General features: G+C 61.4%; 2 protein-coding genes across 2 annotated transcripts; one reads left to right on the top strand and one right to left on the bottom strand.

The window, feature by feature from the left end:
* Positions 1–624: 624 nt before the first annotated feature.
* LOC104916926 (uncharacterized) lies at positions 625–13783 on the bottom strand (the record flags this gene model as incomplete). The annotated part of the gene is made up of 13 exons (XM_085215156.1): positions 625–836; positions 1785–1846; positions 2793–2884; positions 3900–4052; positions 4926–5088; positions 5789–5848; positions 7079–7215; positions 8260–8318; positions 9547–9662; positions 11108–11215; positions 11312–12470; positions 12820–13582; positions 13632–13783. Coding segments are annotated over 13 exons (3090 nt in total), but the record flags the coding sequence as incomplete, so codon positions are not given.
* Positions 13784–15603: 1820 nt separating this feature from the next.
* On the top strand, positions 15604–18131 carry LOC146541979 (uncharacterized). The gene is made up of 4 exons (XM_085215155.1): positions 15604–15634; positions 15711–16840; positions 16979–18013; positions 18102–18131. The coding sequence occupies exons 1-4, from the start codon at positions 15604–15606 to the stop codon at positions 18129–18131; spliced, it is 2226 nt and encodes a 741-aa protein (XP_085071281.1).
* Positions 18132–19559: the final 1428 nt, after the last annotated feature.

The following is a 19559-nucleotide window of genomic DNA, read 5'->3' as shown; positions in this document are numbered from 1 at the left end:
TGTGTGTGTGTGGGGGGGGTCACTTGGGAGGTCACGTGAGGGCTCCGAGGGTCACGTGGGGGGGCCAGTTTCCATCCCCCTCCCTCTTCCACCTTCCCCCACACTTGCCCTCCCCCCCCCCCCAGAAATGGACCCCACGTGACCCAATTTTTTTGGGGGGGGGGTGATTTTCCTTCCACCCCCCCTTAATCCCCCTCCCCTTAATCCCCCCCCACCCCCAAATAAATTCTCATTTCCTCCCATTGCCGTTCATTTATTGCACAGAGTCCGGCCCTGAGGGGACTGGGGGCGAAAACAGAGGAGGGGGGGGGTCCCCAAAAAGGTTGGGGGTCCCCAGAAATGGACTTTGGGAGGGGGGGGGAGCACGAGGAAGGGGGGGGGAGCACCCCGAAAAATGACGTCAGCCCCCCCGAGTGACGTCATCACGGGGACAAAGTGCAATATTTGCAAAAGGGGGGGGGGGGCAACCCGGAAACAGCGGTTTTTTTTAGGGGGGGGAGGGGTTGGGAGCGAGGGGGGTGGTGACGCCCCTCAGGATGACGTCACAGTCTTTGTGGTGACGTCACAGCCCGTCATAAGGGCGGCAAAGCCCCCCCCCCCCCCCCCCCCCCCCCCCCCCCCCCCCCCCCCGTGGCGCCGTCACAACCCGCCCATCGTGACGTCACAACCCGCCCATCGTGACGCGGCGGCGCCCATTGTGACGTCACAAAGCCTTCCTCCCCGCCCCCTTTGTGACGTCACAAAGCCCTCCTCCCCGCCCCTTTGTGACGTCACAATCCCCTCCTGGCGGCCTCAGAATTCAGTTCCGGGGTTTTCTCAGGTCTCTGGAAATGGATCTGGGGGGGGGGAGGGGGGGGCAAAAAAAAAAAGGGGGGTCAATGGGGAATATTGAGGGGGGGGGAGGAAATAGCGGGGGGGTCGATGGGGAATATTGAGGGGGGGGGAGGAAATAGCGGGGGGGTCGTTGGGAAAATGGGGGGGGGTCTTAAAATATGGGGGGGGTCAAAAATATGGGGGGGGTCATATGGAAATTTGGGGGTGGGTCTTCAAAATATGGGGGGGGGGCAATGGGAAATTGGGGAGCTCCTAAAATATGGGGGGGGGGTGAATGGGAAATTGGGGGGAGGTCCTCGAAATATGGAGGGGCGATGGGAAGATGTGGGGGTCCTAAAATTTGGGGGGGGGGTCAAAAATATGGGGGGGTCAATGGGGAATTGGGGGGGGTCCTCAATATATGGGGGATCCATGGGAAAATGGGGGGGGGGCCTAAAATATTGGGGGATCAATGGGGAATGGGGGGGTCTTTAAAATATGGGGGGGGTCATTGGAAATTGGGGGGTCCTTAAAATATGGGGGGAGGTCAAAAATATGGGGGGGGGGCAATGGGAAAATGGGGGGGGTCCTCAATATATGGGGGATCCATGGGAAAATGGGGGGGGGGGTCCTGAAATATGGGGGGGGTGAATGGGAAATTGGGGGGGGTCCTTAAAATATGGGGGGGTCAAAAATATGGGGGGGTCAATGGGAAATTGGGGGGTTCCTAAAATATGGGGGGGGTCCTTAAAATATGGAGGGGTGAGTGGGAAACGGGGGGGGGGGAGTCCTCAAAATATGGGGGGGTCAATGGGAAATGGGGGGGGGTCCTTAAAATATGGGGGGGTCAAAAATGTGGGGGGGTCAATGGGAAAATGGGGGGGGGTCCCTGAAATATGGAGGGGTGAATGGGAAATGGGGGGGGGGTCCTTAAAATATGTTTTTGGGGGGGGGGCGGGGGGGGGTCGTACCGTAGCGGAGGTGTCCACTGAGTGCAGGTCCACACGCAGGGAGTCCTCGAGGGGGGGGGCGTCTGTGAGGGGGGGGCCAAGGGGGGGTTATTTGTTTATTTGGGGTCCCCCTCCCCCAATTCTGCCCCCTCCCCCCCACTCCGCCAATCGACCCTTCGTTAATATTAATGAGACCCCCCCCTTTACCTCCATTAATTGGGGCCCCCCCCATTAATCGGAAGCCCCCCCCCGCATTAATTTGGAGCCCCCCCCCACATCAACCACCCCCCTCCCCCATTAATTGGGAGCCCCCCCTCATTAATTAGGACCCCCCCATTAATTGGGAGCCTCCCTCATTAATTAGGACCCCCCCCATTAATTGGGAGCCCCCCCATTAATTAGGAACCCCCCCCACTAATTGGGAGCCCCCCCATTAATTAGGACCTCCTCCATTAATTAGGACCCCCCCCATTAATTGGGACCCCCCCCATTAATTGGGATCCCCCCATTAATTGGGAGCCCCCCGCATTAATTTGGACCCCCTCACACATCAACCACCCCCTCCCCCATTAATTAGGATCTCCCCCATTAATTGGGAGCCTCCCTCATTAATTAGGAACCCCCCATTAATTGGGATCCCCCCATTAATTGGGAGCCCCCCATTAATTAGGAACCCCCCCCATTAATTGGGAGCCCCCCCCATTAATTAGGACCCCCCCCACTAATTGGGAGCCCCCCCATTAATTAGGACCTCCTCCATTAATTAGGACCCCCCCCATTAATTGGGACCCCCCCCATTAATTGGGATCCCCCCATTAATTGGGAGCCCCCCGCATTAATTTGGACCCCTCACACATCAACCACCCCCCTCCCCCATTAATTAGGACCCCCCCCATTAATTGGGAGCCCCCCCATTAATTAGGACCTCCCCCATTAATTGGGACCCCCCCATTAACTGGGAGCCCCCCTCATTAATTAGGACCCCCCCCATTAATTAGGACCCCCCCCATTAATTGGGACCCCCCCCACCTTTATTCCACACCCCGAATTCCCACGTTGGGCTCCACCTCCTGTCCGTGTCTTCGTACCAGCGCTCCGTCACCTCCATCCCATAAGCGGCCCTATAACCGACCCGGCCCCATAGATGGGAACACAGACCCCATAGGGCCCCCCCACCCCATAGATGGGAACACAGACCCCATAGGGACCCCCACCCCATAGATGGGAACACAGACCCCATAGGGACCCCCTCCCACCCCATAGATGGGAACACAGACCCCATAGAGACCCCCACCCCATAGATGGGAACACAGACCCCAAAGGGACCCCCCACCCCATAGATGGGAACACAGACCCAAAGGGACCCCCCACCCCATAGATGGGAACACAGACCCCATAGGGACCCCCCACCCCATAGATGGGAACACAGATCCCATAGGGACCCCCTCCCACCCCATAGATGGGAACACAGACCCCATAGGGATCCCCTCCCACCCCATAGATGGGAACACAGACCCCATAGGGACCCCCCACCCCATAGATGGGAACACAGACCCCATAGGGATCCCCTCCCACCCCATAGATGGGAACACAGACCCCATAGGGACCCCCCAAACCCATAGCGACCCCCAACCCCATAGGATCTCCCCCACCCCATAGATGGGAACACAGACCCCATAGGGACCCCCCAAACCCATAGCGACCCTCCCACCCCATAGAGACACCCCACCCCATAGATGGAGGCATTGACCCCATAGAGACACCCCCACCCCATAGATGGGAACACAGCCCCCATAGGGACCCCCTCCCACCCCATAGCGACCCCCCAACCCCATAGATGGGAACACAGACCCCATAGGGACCCCCACCCCATAGATGGGAACACAGACCCCATAGAGATCCCTCCCACCCCATAGATGGGAACACAGGCCCCATAGGGACCCCCCAAACCCATAGCGACCCCTCCCACCCCATAGAGACACCCCACCCCATAGATGGAGGCATTGACCCCATAGAGACACCCCCCACCCCATAGATGGGAACACAGACCCCATAGAGACCCCCCCATCCCATATTCCCCCCCCAGCCCCATAAGGACCCCATAAGGACCCCATAAGGACCCCATAAGGGCCCCACCTGGCCGCTCTCCTGGCCCGGATGACGAAGACGAGGAGGACGATGGTGGCCAACCCCAAAATGGCCACAGCCGACCCCAAACCCACCGCCATTTTGCTGACCCTATTAGCGCAGCGATCCCCCGTATACCAGTACAGCTCCGGCTCGGTGCAGCTATGGGGTGGGATATGGGGTCGGTTATGGGGTCGGGGGGAAGGAAGGGGAGGTGAGATCCCCAACGCCCCCAGACCCCAATTCCGGTGGTTTTAGGGCAAAAAATCAATGGGTTTTTTTGGGGGGTAATCCCATTGACCCCATATAGGATCATCCCACCAGCCCCATATAGGGCCATCTCACCAACCCCATATAGGGCCATCCCACCCACCCCATATATGGTCCTCCCTTAGACCCATATAGGGCCATCCCACCCACCCCATATCGGCCATCCCACTCACCCCATATAGGGCCATCCCGCCAACCCCATATCGGATCATCCCACCCACCCCATATAGGGCCATCCCGCCAACCCCATATAGGATCATCCCATCAATAGGGCCATCCCACCCACCCCATATAGACCATCCCACCAACCCCATATAGGATCATCCCATCAATAGGGTCATCCCACCAACCCCATATAGGGCCATCCCACCAACCCCATATAGGGCCATCCCACCAACCCCATATAGGATCATCCCATCAATAGGACCATCCCACCCACCCCATATAGGGCCATCCCGCCAACCCATATAGGATCATCCCATCAATAGGGCCATCCCACCCACCCCATATAGGGCCATCCCACCCACCCCATGTAGGGCCATCCCACCCACCCCATATAGGATCATCCCACCCACCCCATATAGGGCCAACCCCATATAGGATCATCCCATCAATAGGACCATCCCACCCACCCCATATAGGGCCAACCCCATATAGAATCATCCCATCAATAGGACCATCCCACCCACCCCATATAGGGCCCTCCCCCCCCCCCCGATCCCACATAAGGCCGCCCCATAGCCCCCCTATAGGGCCGCCCCATACATGCACTGCGGGCCGCTCCGTGTGACTCTGCACTGCCCCACGCGGCACTCGATGCTCCCTGCAGCCTCGGCGCTGCAGTTGGTGAGGCACGAAACGCCGCCGCTGCTGACGTTGGGGTAAAAATAGGCGGCGAAATCCGGGGGGGCCACGGAGAGACAGAAGGCTGGGGGGGGGGAGACCCCAAATGGTGACGTCATGGGGGATCCCAAGTGGTGACGTCATGGGGGGGATCCCAAATGGTGACGTCATGGGGGATCCCAAATGGTGACGTCATGGGGGAGACCCCAAATGGTGACGTCATGGGGGATCCCAAGTGGTGACGTCATGGGGGACCCCAAGTGGTGACGTCATGAGGGAGACCCCAAATGGTGACGTCATGGGGGGACCCCAAATGGTGACGTCATGGGGGGGATCCCAAATGGTGACGTCATGGGGGGACCCCAAATGGTGACGTCATGGGGGATCCCAAATGGTGACGTCATGGGGGGGATCCCAAATGGTGACGTCACCGTGAGGGGTCCATTGTGGGCTGTCCCCATTTTGGGGTGTCCTATTGGGGTGACTCCATCGATGGGTCCCTTTTAGGGTGTCCCTTTTAGGGTGTCCATTTAGGGTGTCCCTTTTTGGGGTGTCCCTTTTAGGGTGTCCATTTAGGGTGTCCATTTAGGGTGTCCCTTTTTGGGGTGACCCCTTGATGGGTCCCTTTTTGGGGTGTCCCTTTTAGGGTGTCCCTTTTAGGGTGTCCATTTAGGGTGTCCCTTTTTGGGGTGACCCCTTGATGGGTCCCTTTTTGGGGTGTCCCTTTTAGGGTGTCCATTTAGGGGCGTCCCTTTGGGGTGCCCCCCTTCCCCCCAGTTTCTCACCGGTTGCGTTGAACTCAAAGGAGCCGTTCCCGATGCTGGCATCCGAGAAGCAGAGCTCAGCTGGGGACAAAAGGGACGGCGTGGCAGGGGACCGTGGGATGTGTCCCCGTGGGGAGCTGGCCCCAGTGTCCCCAACGTCCCCGACGTCCCCAAAGTCCCCAGTTTCCCAAGGTCCCCAAGGTCCCCAACGTCCCCAACGTCCCCAAAGTCCCCAGTGTCCCCAATGTCCTCAATAGAATATGATGTCCCCAATGAAAGCTGACCCCAAAGGACGGCGATGTCCCCAAGGGGAGCCGATGTCCCCAATGAAAGGTGACCCCAAAGGACGATGATGTCCCCAAGGGGAGCCGATGTCCCCAGTGAAAGCTGACCCCAAAGGACGGCGATGTCCCCAAGGGGAGCCGATGTCCCCAATGAAAGCTGACCCCAAAGGACGGCGATGTCCCCAGTGAAAGGTGACCCCAAAGGACGGCGATGTCCCCAAGGGGAGGTGATGTCCCCAAAGGATGGCGATGTCCCCAATGAAAGGTGACCCCAAAGGACTGCGATGTCTCCAAGGGGAGGTGACCCCAAAGGACGGCGATGTCCCCAAGGGGAGGTGATGTCCCCAAAGGACAGCGATGTCCCCAAGGTGACCCCAAAGGACAGCGATGTCCCCAAGGGGAGCCAATGTCCCCAAGGGGAGGTGACCCCAAAGGACGGCGATGTCCCCAAGGGGAGCCGATGTCCCCAAAGGACGGCGATGTCCCCAAGGGGAGCCGATGTCCCCAATGAAAGGTGACCCCAAAGGACAGCGATGTCCCCAAGGGGAGCCGATGTCCCCAAAGGACGGCGATGTCCCCAAGGGGAGCCGATGTCCCCAATGAAAGGTGACCCCAAAGGACAGCGATGTCCCCAAGGGGAGCCGATGTCCCCAAAGGACGGCGATGTCCCCAAGGGGAGCCGATGTCCCCAATGAAAGGTGACCCCAAAGGACGGCGATGTCCCCAAGGGGAGCCGATGTCCCCAAAGGACGGCGATGTCCCCAAGGGGAGCCGATGTCCCCAATGAAAGGTGACCCCAAAGGACGGCGATGTCCCCAGTGAAAGGTGACCCCAAAGGACAGCGATGTCCCCAAGGGGAGCCGATGTCCCCAAGGGGAGGTGACCCCAAAGGACGGCGATGTCCCCAAGGGGAGCTGATGTCCCCAAGGGGAGGTGACCCCAAAGGACGGCGATGTCCCCAAGGGGAGCCGATGTCCCCAAAGGACGGCGATGTCCCCAAGGGGAGCCGATGTCCCCGCGTCCCCACCTGAGCTGCAGTTGCTGCTGGCAGCCGCCTGGATCTCGCCCTGCAGGCTGCTGGAGATGTTCTGCAGCCTCTGGGCCGCGTCCGCCGTCACCTGCAGGGCCACCAGGACCACGTGGTCCACGATGATGCTGCCGTTCCTGAATGGGGGCGGGGGGAGGGGGAGGGGTCACGTGACGGGTGGGGCACCTGACATCCCACCAATGGGGTGGGAGGGGGGGCGCCCCGAAACTTTCACCCCCATTGAGAATTTATGGGGTGGGGTGGGGGACCCCAAAACTGCATCAGTGGGGTGGGATGGGGGACCCTAAAACTGCATCAGTGGGGTGGGATGGGGGACCCCAAAACTGCATCAGTGGGGTGGGATGGGGGACCCTAAAACTGCATCAGTGGGGTGGGATGGGGGACCCCAAAACTGCATCAGTGGGGTGGGGCGGGGGACCATAAACAGCATGAATGGGGTGGGATGGGGGACCCCAAAATTGCATCAGTGGGGTGGGGCGGGGGACCCTAAAACTGCATCAGTGGGGTGGGGTGGGGGACCATAAACAGCATGAATGGGGTGGGATGGGGGACCCCAAAATTGCATCAGTGGGGTGGGGGACCCCAAAACCTTCATCAATGGGGTGGGATGGGGGACCCTAAAAACTGCATCAATGGGGTTGGGATGGGGGACCCCAAAATAGCATCAGTGGGGTGGGATGGGGGACCCCAAAACTGCATCAGTGGGGTGGGATGGGGGACCCTAAAACCTTCATCAATGGGGTTGGGATGAGGGACCCCAAAGCCTCCTGCAATGGGGTTGGGATGGGGATCCCATTATCTGCACCAATGGGGTTGGGATGGGGGTCCCATTACCTGCACCAATGGGGTTGGGATGGGGGTCCCATTATCTGCACCAATGGGGTTGGGATGGGGGTCCCATTATCTGCACCAATGGGGTTGGGATGGGGGTCCCATTATCTGCACCAATGGGGTTGGGATGGGGGTCCCATTATCTGCACCAATGGGGTTGGGATGGGGGTCCCATTATCTGCACCAATGGGGTTGGGATGGGGGTCCCATTACCTGCACCAATGGGGTTGGGATGGGGGTCCCATTATCTGCACCAATGGGGTTGGGATGGGGGTCCCATTATCTCCGCCCCTCCGCCCCCCAGTGGGGTTTTTTGCCCCCCCCCCCACCTGAGCTGCAGCACCTGGACGCCGCGGTACCCAGGGATCCTCCTGTACACCTCGTCCATCTGCAGGAGAAGCGGCTTCGGGTCCCCCTCCCCACTTTGGGGTCCCACATCCCCCCCCCACAGACCCTTCATCCTTTTAGGGTCTCCCCCATTTTGGGGTCCCCCTCCCCATTTTGGGGTCCCCCTCCCCACTTTGGGGTCCCCCTCCCCATTTCGGGGTCCCAAATCCCCCCCACAGACCCTTCATCCTTTTAGGGTCCCCCTCCCCATTTCGGGGTCCCAAATCCCCCCCCACAGACCCTTCATCCTTTTAGGGTCCCCCTCCCCACTTTGGGGTCCCACATCCCCCCCCCACAGACCCTCCATCCTTTTAGGGTCCCCCTCCCCACTTTGGGGTCCCAAATCCCCCCCCACAGACCCTCCATCCTTTTAGGGTCCCCCTCCCCACTTTGGGGTCCCAAATCCCCCCCACAGACCCTCCATCCTTTTAGGGTCCCCCTCCCCGCTTTGGGGTCCCAAATCCCCCCCCACAGACCCTCCATCCTTTTAGGGTCCCCCTCCCCACTTTGGGGCCCCAAATCCCCCCCCACAGACCCTCCATCCTTTTAGGGTCCCCCTCCCCATTTTGGGGTCCCAAATCCCCCCCCCCACATCCCCCCCTTCCTTTTAGGGTCTCCCTTCCCCATGTTGGACTTCCCTCCCCATTTCTGGGGGGCTCTCCCTCATTTTTCCGGTCCCCCCTCCCCATTTTTGGGGTCCTTTTTCCCCCTTTTTGGGATCCCCTCCCCATTTTTGGGGTCCCTTTTCCCCCATTTTGGGATCCCCTCCCCATTTTGGGTTCCCCCCCCCATTTTGGGGTCCCTTTCCCCCTTTTTGGGGTCTCCTCCCCATTTTTGGGGTCCCTTTCCCCCCATTTTTGGGGTCCCCTCCCCCTTTTTGGGGTCCCTTTCCCCCCCTTTTTGGGGTCCCCTCCCCATTTTTGGGGTCCCTTTCCCCCCCTTTTTGGGATCCCCTCCCCATTTTTGGGGTCCCTTTTCCCCCTTCTTGGGATCTCCTTCCCTCCCCATTTTGGGGGGTCTCTCCCCCATTTTTCGGGTCCCCCCTCCCCATTTTGGGGTCCCTTTCCCCATTTTTGGGGTCCCTTTCCCCCCATTTTGGGATCTCCTCCCCATTTTTGGGGTCTCTCCCCCATTTTTCGGGTCCCTCCTCCCCATTTTTGGGGTCCCTTCCCCCCTTTTGGGGTCCCTTTCCCCCTTTTGGGGTCAGTTTCCCCTTTTTGGGGTCTCACCCGCCTGCTGAAGTCCCTCACGAAGTCGCGATAGACGTCGGACGTGTTGTCATGGAAACCCTCCTCAAAGTCGCGATTGGTGACCCGCAGCTCCACCGGCACCGAGCCGTTCGTCTCTTTTTTGGGGCGAAAAGCGTCAAAAATGGGGGGGGGGGGGAAAATCCCACTCAGAAAATCCCAAAAGAACCCCCCCCCCCCCCAAAATAGAGCAGAAAGGAATAAAACCCAAAAAAGGAGACCCCAAAAGAGCCCCTGACCCCAAAAGAGCCCCTGACCCCAAAAGAGCGCAGACCCCAAAAGAGCCCCTGACCCCAAAAGAGCACAGACCCCAAAAGAGCCCCTGACCCCAAAAGAGCCCCTGACCCCACAATTGGGGTCCTATGGGGCCAGGTGCACATTGATGACCCCAAATCCCAAATCTGGGTCCTATGGGGCCAGGTGCACATTGGTGACCCCATATCCCAAATCCGGGTCCTATGGGGCCAGGTGCACATTGGTGACCCCATATCCCAAATCTGGGTCCTATGGGGCCAGGTGCACATTGATGACCCCAAATCCCAAATCTGGGTCCTATGGGGCCAGGTGCACATTGGTGACCCCATATCCCCAAATCTGGGTCCTATGGGGCCAGGTGCACATTGGTGACCCCATATCCCCTAATCCGGCTCCTATGGGGCCAGGTGCACATTGGTGACCCCATATCCCCAAAATTGGGGTCCTATGGGGCCAGGTGCACATTGATGACCCCATATCCCCTAATCCGGCTCCTATGGGGCCAGGTGCACATTGGTGACCCCATATCCCCAAAATTGGGGTCCTATGGGGCCAGGTGCACATTGATGACCCCATATCCCAAATCTGGGTCCTATGGGGCCAGGTGCACATCGATGACCCCATATCCCAAATCTGGGTCCTATGGGGCCAGGTGCACATTGGTGACCCCATATCCCATATCTGGGTCCTATGGGGCCAGGTGCACATTGGTGACCCCATATCCCCAAAATTGGGTCCTATGGGGCCAGGTGCACATCGGTGACCCCATATCCCAAATCTGGGTCCTATGGGGCCAGGTGCACATTGGTGACCCCATATCCCATATCTGGGTCCTATGGGGCCAGGTGCACATTGGTGACCCCATATCCCCAAAATTGGGTCCTATGGGGCCAGGTGCACATTGGTGACCCCATATCCCCAAATCTGGGTCCTATGGGGCCAGGTGCACATTGGTGACCCCATATCCCCAAAATTGGGTCCTATGGGGCCAGGTGCACATTGGTGACCCCATATCCCATATCTGGGTCCTATGGGGCCAGGTGCACATTGGTGACCCCATATCCCAAATCTGGGTCCTATGGGGCCAGGTGCACATTGGTGACCCCATATCCCCAAATCTGGGTCCTATGGGGCCAGGTGCACATCGGTGACCCCATATCCCAAATCTGGGTCCTATGGGGCCAGGTGCACATCGATGACCCCATATCCCCAAATCCGGCTCCTATGGGGCCCTGTTTCCATCCCAGCCCCACGGATGGGGTTTGGGGTGACCCCAAAGGTTCGGTACCGGCTGTGGTGTCGATTCGGTCCACGGCGAAGCTGCACTTTTCCCCCGTGAAGCCATCGGGGCAGATGCAGCCCCCATTGTGCCAGGTGCCGCCGTGGTCACATGACCCTATAGGGGAAAAAATATAGGGGGCGGATTAATGGGGGTCGGAAAAAGGGGGGATGGGGGGAAAGGGGGGAAAAGAGTGGGGAGAAAAGGGGGTACCTGCGGTGGTGGCTGCGGTTGTTGTCCGGGTGGTTGTAGGGCGGGGGGTTGTGGGGCTGGTGGTGGTGGTGGTGGTTGTGGGGCGGGTGGTGGTGGTTGATGTTGTGGGGTGGGTTGTTGGAGCTGGAGTGGTTGTGGGGCTGGTTGTGGGGGTTGTGGGGCTGGTGGTGATTGGATTTGGGGTTGTGGGGCTACTGGTTGTTGGGGGGGTGGGGGTGGTTGTGGGGTGGGTGGTTGGGATGAGGGTGGTTGTTGGGGTTGGAGGTGGTTGGGGTTGTGGGGCTGCTGGAGGTTGTAGTTGCGGTTGTGGGGCTGGTGGTTGGGGTATCGATGGATGTGGGGTGAGTGGTTGGGGTGATGGGGGTTGTGGGGCTGGTGGTGGTTGGGGTGTCGGTGGTTGTGGGGTGGGTGTTGGGACGGGGGTGTGTTGTGGGGCTGGTTGTTGTGGGGCTGGTGGTGGTGATGGGGGTTGTGGGGCTGGTGGTTGTGGGGTGGTGGTGGTGGTGATGGGGGTTGTGGGGCTGGTGGTTGTGGGGCTGGTGGTGGTGGTGATGGGGGTTGTGGGGCTGGTTGTTGGAGTGGGGGTCGTTGTGGGGTGAGTTACTGGGGTTGTGGGGCTGGAGGAGGTTGGGATGTCGGCAGTTGTGGCGCTGGTGGTTGTAGTTGGGGTTGTGGGGATGGTAGTGGGGGTGGTTGTGGGGCTGGAGGAGGTTGGTGTTGGGGTTGTGGGGCTGGCGGTGGTTGGGGTAGAGGTGGTGTGGGGTGGGTGGTTGGGATGAGGGTGGTTGTGGGGCTGGCGGTGGTGGTGATGGGGGTTGTGGGGCTGGTGGATGTGGTTGTGGGGCTGGAGGTGGTCGTACCTGGGGTGGTGGGGCTGGTGGTGGTGGTTGTGGGGCTGGTGGTTGTGGGGCTGGTGGTTGTGGGGCTGGCGGTGGTGTATGGGGTTGTGGGGCTGGTGGTGGGTTGTGGGGCTGGCAGGTGGTGTTGGGGTTGTGGGGCTGGTGGTTGTGGGCGGCGTGTGGTGATGGGGTTGTGGGGCTGGTGGTGGTTGTGGGTGCGGTGGTGGGAGGTTGTGGGCTGGTGGTTGAGGCTGGCGGTGTGTATGGGTGGGCTGGTGGTGGTGGTGTGGGCGGGCGGTGGTGGTGATGGGGTTGTGGGGCTGGTGAGGTTGAGTGGGGTCGTTGTGGGTGATTACTGGGGGTGGCTGGAAGGTGTGGTTGGATGGGTGGTGTGGGGCTGGAGGTGGTCGTCCTGGGTGTGGGGCTGGTGGTTGTAGTTGGGGTTGTGGGGCTGGAGGTGGTTGGGGTGTCAGTGGTTGTGGGGTGGGTGCTTGGGATGAGGTGGTTGTGGGGTGTGGTGGTTGTGTTGGGATGGGGGGTTGTTGGGGTTAGTGGGGCTGTGGTGGTGGTGTTGGGATGTGGGAGTTGTGGGGCTGGTGGTTGTGGATGGGGTGGTTGGGTGGTTGTTGTGGGCTGGCGGTTGTGAGGTGGTTGTGGGTGGGTGGTTGCAGTGGAGGTTGTGGGGTTGTGGTGATTGTTGTGGTGTGTGGGCTGGCAGAAGTCGCGGTGTTGGAGTCTGTGGGGCTGGTGGTGGTCGCGGTGTTGGAGGTTGTGGGGCTGGTGGAGGTTGTGGGGCTGGCAGAAGTCGCGGTGTTGGAGTCTGTGGGGCTGGTGGTGGTCGCGGTGTTGGAGGTTGTGGGGCTGGTGGAGGTTGTGGGGCTGGCAGAAGTCGCGGTGTTGGAGTCTGTGGGGCTGGTGGAGGTGTGGGTGGTGGAGGTTGTGGGGCTGGTGGAGGTTGTGGGGCTGGCAGAAGTCGCGGTGTTGGAGTCTGTGGGGCTGGTGGTGGTGCGGTGTTGGAGGTTGTGGGGCTGGTGGAGGTTGTGGGGCTGGCAGAAGTCGCGGTGTTGGAGTCTGTGGGGCTGGTGGTGGTGGCGGTGTTGGAGGTTGTGGGGCTGGTGGAGGTTGTGGGGCTGGCAGAAGTCGCGGTGTTGGAGTCTGTGGGGCTGGTGTGGTCGCGGTGTTGGAGGTTGTGGGGCTGGTGGAGGTTATGGGGCTGGCAGAAGTCGCGGTGTTGGAGGTTGTGGGGCTGGTGGAGGTTGTGGGGCTGGCAGAAGTCGCGGTGTTGGAGTCTGTGGGGCTGGTGGTGGTCGCGGTGTTGGAGGTTGTGGGGCCGGTGGAGGTTGTGGGGCTGGCAGAAGTCGCGGTGTTGGAGTCTGTGGGGCTGGTGGTGGTCGCGGTGTTGGAGGTCTTGGGGCTGGTGGAGGTTGTGGGGCTGCGGTGGTGTTGGAGGTTGTGGGGCTGGTGGAGGTTGTGGGGCTGGCAGAAGTCGCGGTGTTGGAGTCTGTGGGGCTGGTGTGGTCGCGGTGTTGGAGGTTGTGGGGCTGGTGGAGGTTGTGGGGCTGGCAGAAGTCGCGGTGTTGGAGTCTGTGGGGCTGGTGGTGGTCGCGGTGTTGGAGGTTGTGGGGCTGGTGGATGTGGGGCTGCAGGCGCGGTGTTGGAGTTGTGGGGCTGGCAGAAGTCGCGGTGTTGGAGTTGTGGGGCTGCGGAGGTTGTGGGGCTGGCAGAAGTCGCGGTGTTGGAGTCTGTGGGGCTGGTGGTGGTCGCGGTGTTGGAGGTTGTGGGGCTGGTGGAGGTTGTGGGGCTGGCAGAAGTCGCGGTGTTGGAGTCTGTGGGGCTGGAGAAGTCGCGGTGTTGGAGTTGTGGGGCTGGTGGTGGTCGCGTGGGGTTGGAGGTTGTGGGGCTGGTGGGTGGGTGTGGGGCTGGCAGAAGTCGCGGTGTTGGAGGTTGTGGGGCTGGTGGTGGTCGCGGTGTTGGAGTTGTGGGGCTGGTTGTGGTCGCGGTGTTGGGGTTGTGGGGCTGGTGGTGGTTGTGGGGCTGGTGGAGGTTGTGGGGCTGGCAGAAGTCGCGGTGTTGGAGTTGTGGGCTGGTGGTGGAGGTGTGGGGTTGGGGGCTGTTGGAGGTTGTGGGGCTGGTGGAGGTTGTGGGGCTGGCAGAAGTCGCGGTGTTGGAGTTTGTGGGGCTGGTGTGTGGGGTGGCAGAAGTCGCGGTGTTGGAGGTTGTGGGGCTGGTGGAGGTTGTGGGGCTGGCAGAAGTCGCGGTGTTGGAGTCTGTGGGGCTGGTGGTGGTCGCGGTGTTGGAGGTTATGGGGCTGGTGGAGGTTGTGGGGCTGGCAGAAGTCGCGGTGTTGGAGTCTGTGGGGCTGGCAGAAGTCGCGGTGTTGGAGTTTGGGGCTGGTGGGGTTGGGGTGGGAGGTTGTGGGGCTGGCAGAAGTCGCGGTGTTGGAGGTTGTGGGGCTGGTGGTGGTCGCGTGTTGGAGGTTGTGGGGCTGGTGGAGGTTGTGGGGCTGGCAGAAGTCGCGGTGTTGGAGTCTGTGGGGCTGGAGGTGGTCGCGGTGTTGGAGGTTGTGGGGCTGGTGGTGGTGGTGTTGGAGGTTGTGGGGCTGGGTGGTCGCGGTGTTGGAGTTGTGGGGCTGGTGGTGGTCGCGGTGTTGGAGTTGTGGGGCTGGGTCGGTGTTGGAGGTTGTGGGGCTGGTGAAGTTGTGGGGTGGTGGAGTTGTGGGGCTGGCAGAAGTCGCGGTGTTGGAGTCTGTGGGGCTGGTGGTGGTCGCGGTGTTGGAGGTTGTGGGGCTGGTGGAGGTTGTGGGGCTGGCAGAAGTCGCGGTGTTGGAGTCTGTGGGGCTGGTGTGGTCGCGGTGTTGGAGGTTGTGGGGCTGGTGGGTCGCGGTGTTGGAGGTTGTGGGGCTGGTGGAGGTTGTGGGGCTGGCAGAAGTCGCGGTGTTGGAGTCTGTGGGGCTGGTAGTGGTCGCGGTGTTGGAGGTTGTGGGGCTGGTGGAGGTTATGGGGCTGGCAGAAGTCGCGGTGTTGGAGGTTGTGGGGCTGGCGGAGGTTGTGGGGCTGGCAGAAGTCGCGGTGTTGGAGTCTGTGGGGCTGGTGGTGGTCGCGGTGTTGGAGGTTGTGGGGCTGGTGGAGGTTGTGGGGCTGGCAGAAGTCGCGGTGTTGGAGTCTGTGGGGCTGGTGGTGGTCGCGTGTTGGAGGTTGTGGGGCTGGTGGAGGTTGTGGGGCTGCAGAAGTCGCGGTGTTGGAGGTTGTGGGGCTGGTGGAGGTTGTGGGGCTGGCAGAAGCTGGCAGAAGTCGCGGTGTTGGAGTCTGTGGGGCTGGTGGTGGTCGCGGTGTTGGAGGTTGTGGGGCTGGTGGAGGTTGTGGGGCTGGCAGAAGTCGCGGTGTTGGAGTCTGTGGGGCTGGTCAGAGTCGCGGTGTTGGAGGTTGTGGGGCTGTGGTGGTGGGGTGTTGGAGAATGTCGGGTGTGGAGGTTGTGGGGCTGCGAAGTGCGTGGTTGGAGTCGTTGTGGGGCTGGCAGAAGTCGCGGTGTTGGAGTGGGGCTGGTGTGGTGCGGTGTTGGAGGTTGTGGGGCTGGCGAGGTAGTCGCGGTGTTGGAGTCTGTGGGGCTGGTGGTGGTCGCGGTGTTGGAGGTTGTGGGGCTGGTGGAGGTTGTGGGGCTGGCAGAAGTCGCGGTGTTGGAGTCTGTGGGGCTGGTGGTGGTCGCGGTGTTGGAGGTTGTGGGGCTGGTGGAGGTTGTGGGGCTGGCAGAAGTCGCGGTGTTGGAGTCTGTGGGGCTGGTGGTGGTGGAGGTTGTGGGGCTGGCAGAAGTCGCGGTGTTGGAGTCTGTGGGGCTGGCAGAAGTCGCGGTGTTGGAGTCTGTGGGGCTGGTGGTGGTCGCGGTGTTGGAGGTTGTGGGGCTGGTGGAGGTTGTGGGGCTGGCAGAAGTCGCGGTGTTGGAGTCTGTGGGGCTGGTAGTGGTCGCGGTGTTGGAGGTTGTGGGGCTGGCAGAAGTCGCGGTGTTGGAGTCTGTGGGGCTGGTGGTGGTCGCGGTGTTGGAGGTTGTGGGGCTGGTGGAGGTTGTGGGGCTGGCAGAAGTCGCGGTGTTGGAGTCTGTGGGGCTGGTGGTGGTCGCGGTGTTGGAGGTTGTGGGGCTGGCAGAAGTCGCGGTGTTGGAGTCTGTGGGGCTGGTGGTGGTCGCGGTGTTGGAGGTTGTGGGGCTGGCGGAGGTTGTGGGGCTGGCAGAAGTCGCGGTGTTGGAGTCTGTGGGGCTGGTGGTGGTCGCGGTGTTGGAGGTTGTGGGGCTGGCGGAGGTTGTGGGGCTGGCAGAAGTTGCGGTGTTGGAGTCTGTGGGGCTGGTGGTGGTCGCGGTGTTGGAGGTTGTGGGGCTGGCAGAAGTCGCGGTGTTGGAGTCTGTGGGGCTGGTGGTGGTCGCGGTGTTGGAGGTTGTGGGGCTGGTGGAGGTTGTGGGGCTGGCAGAAGTCGCGGTGTTGGAGGTTGTGGGGCTGGTGGAGGTTGTGGGGCTGGCAGAAGTCGCGGTGTTGGAGGTTGTGGGGCCGGTGGAGGTTGTGGGGCTGGCAGAAGTCGCGGTGTTGGAGTCTGTGGGGCTGGTGGTGGTCGCGGTGTTGGAGGTTGTACGGCTGGCGTTGGTTGTGGGGCTGGCAGAAGTCGCGGTGTTGGAGTCTGTGGGGCTGGCAGAAGTCGCGGTGTTGGAGGTTGTGGGGCCGGTGGAGGTTGTGGGGCTGGCAGAAGTCGCGGTGTTGGAGTCTGTGGGGCTGGTGGTGGTCGCGGTGTTGGAGGTTGTGGGGCTGGTGGAGGTTGTGGGGCTGGTGGAGGTTGTGGGGCTGGTGGAGGTTGTGGGGCTGGCAGAAGTCGCGGTGTTGGAGTCTGTGGGGCTGGTGGTGGTCGCGGTGTTGGAGGTTGTGGGGCTGGCGGAGGTTGTGGGGCTGGCAGAAGTCGCGGTGTTGGAGTCTGTGGGGCTGGTGGTGGTCGCGGTGTTGGAGGTTGTGGGGCTGGTGGAGGTTGTGGGGCTGGCAGAAGTCGCGGTGTTGGAGTCTGTGGGGCTGGCAGAAGTCGCGGTGTTGGAGGTTGTGGGGCCGGTGGAGGTTGTGGGGCTGGCAGAAGTCGCGGTGTTGGAGTCTGTGGGGCTGGCAGAAGTCGCGGTGTTGGAGTCTGTGGGGCTGGCAGAAGTCGCGGTGTTGGAGGTTGTGGGGCTGGCAGAAGTCGCGGTGTTGGAGTCTGTGGGGCTGGTGGTGGTCGCGGTGTTGGAGGTTGTGGGGCTGGCGGAGGTTGTGGGGCTGGCAGAAGTCGCTGTGTTGGAGTCTGTGGGGCTGGTGGTGGTCGCGGTGTTGGAGGTTGTGGGGCTGGCAGAAGTCACGGTGTTGGAGTCTGTGGGGCTGGTGGTGGTCGCCGTGTTGGAGGTTGTGGGGCTGGCGGAGGTTGTGGGGCTGGCAGAAGTCGCGGTGTTGGAGTCTGTGGGGCTGGTGGTGGTCGCAGTGTTGGAGGTTGTGGGGCTGGTGGAGGTTGTGGGGCTGGCAGAAGTCGCGGTGTTGGAGTCTGTGGGGCTGGCAGAACTCGCGGTGTTGGAGGTTGTGGGGCTGGTGCTGGTTGTCGTGGTGGTTGTGGGGCTGGCAGAAGTCGCGGTGTTGGAGTCTGTGGGGCTGGTGGTGGTCGCGGTGTTGGAGGTTGTGGGGCTGGTGCTGGTTGTCGTGGTGGTTGTGGGGCTGGCAGAAGTCGCGGTGCTGGAGGTTGTGGAGGTGGTTGTGGGGTGGGTTGCAGTGGAGGTTGTGGGGTTGTTGGTGATTGTTGTGGTTGCTGTGGGGCTGGCAGAAGTCGCGGTGCTGAAGGTTGCGGTGGCTGAAGTTGTGGGTGGGGTGGTTGCAGTTGCGGTTGTGGGGCTGGTGGTGGTTGTGGGGCTGCCGGAAGTCACCGTGCCGGTGGCTGTGGGGCTGCTGGAGGTTGCAGTGTTGTCTGAAGTCGCGGTGTTGGAGGTTGTGGTGCCTGTAGCCGTGGGGTGGTTGGTTTCAGAGGAGGTTGTGGGGCCGGTGGTGGTTGTGGGGCTGGCAGAAGTCGCGGTGTTGGAGTCTGTGGGGCTGGTGGTGGTCGCGGTGTTGGAGGTTGTGGGGCTGGTGGAGGTTGTGGGGCTGGCAGAAGTCGCGGTGTTGGAGTCTGTGGGGCTGGTGGTGGTCGCGGTGTTGGAGGTTGTGGGGCTGGTGGAGGTTGTGGGGCTGGCAGAAGTCGCGGTGTTGGAGTCTGTGGGGCTGGTGGTGGTCGCGGTGTTGGAGGTTGTGGGGCTGGTGGAGGTTGTGGGGCTGGTGCTGGTTGTGGTGGAGGTTTTGGGTCTCTCACAGTTCGCATTGCTGGACGTTGTGGGGCTGGTTGTGGTTGTGGTGGTGGTTGTGGGGGTGGTTGTGGTTGTGGTGGTGGTTGTGGGGCTGGATGTGGTTGTGGTAGAGGTTGTGGGGCTCTCACAGTTCACATTACTGGAGGTTGTGGGGGTGGTTGTGGTTGTGGTGGAGGTTGTGGGGCTCTCACATCTCGCATTGCTGGAGGTTGTGTTGGGGGTTGTGGGGCTGCCGGAAGTCCCATTGGTGGTGGTTGTGGGGCTGTCACAATGTCTGGTGTTGGCGGCTGTGTTTCCCCCGCTGTCCGTCCCGGTGCTGCCGTTGCTGAAGCTCCGCCTGTTGTCCCCGCCTGTTGTCCTCCTTCCTGCCGTCCCTGCGTGGTGTTGGTGGCACCTGTCGGTTCTGTCCCCGCGTTGTCCCCTCCCTTCTCCTCCACCCCCCCCCCCCCCCCCTCCGTGTCCCCCTCCCCATTTTGTCCCCACGGCCACCCCATGTCACCGCCATCCCCAGCCCGTGCACAGCTGCGGTGACACAGGGGGACAAACACGCGGTGGGGGGGATGCGGGCACACGGGGTGACAGTGGGGACATGCGGTGACATTGGGGACATGCAGTGACAGTGGGGACACAGAGTGACACTGGGGACGTGCGGTGACAGCGGGGACATATGGTGACATTGGGGACATGCAGTGACAGTGGGGACACGTGGGGACACTGGGGACATGAGATGACAACGGGGACATGAGGTGACACTGGGGACACGCAGTGACAGTGGGGACACGTGGAGACACTGGGGACATGAGATGACAGTGGGGACACGTGGTGACACTGGGGACATGTAGTGACATTGGGGACAGGCGGTGACACTGGTGACACGTGACAGTGGGGCACACGTGAGGTGACACACATGAGGTGACACGTGCAGTGACATTGGGGATACACGTGAGGTGACACAGGTGTGGGGACACTACGGGGACACACACAGTGACACTGGGGACACACGAGAGGTGACACACGTGAGGTGACACACACATGGTGACACTGGGGACACACGAGAGGTGACACACGCGTAATGACACACGTGGTGGCAC

This window comes from Meleagris gallopavo, unplaced genomic scaffold, assembly GCF_905368555.1.
Source record: "Meleagris gallopavo unplaced genomic scaffold, MGAL_WU_HG_1.1 scaffold_7, whole genome shotgun sequence".
NCBI classification, from domain to species: domain Eukaryota; kingdom Metazoa; phylum Chordata; class Aves; order Galliformes; family Phasianidae; genus Meleagris; species Meleagris gallopavo.
Note: the sequence above shows the minus strand (reverse complement) of the source record. Positions and strands in the feature narration are given on the sequence as shown.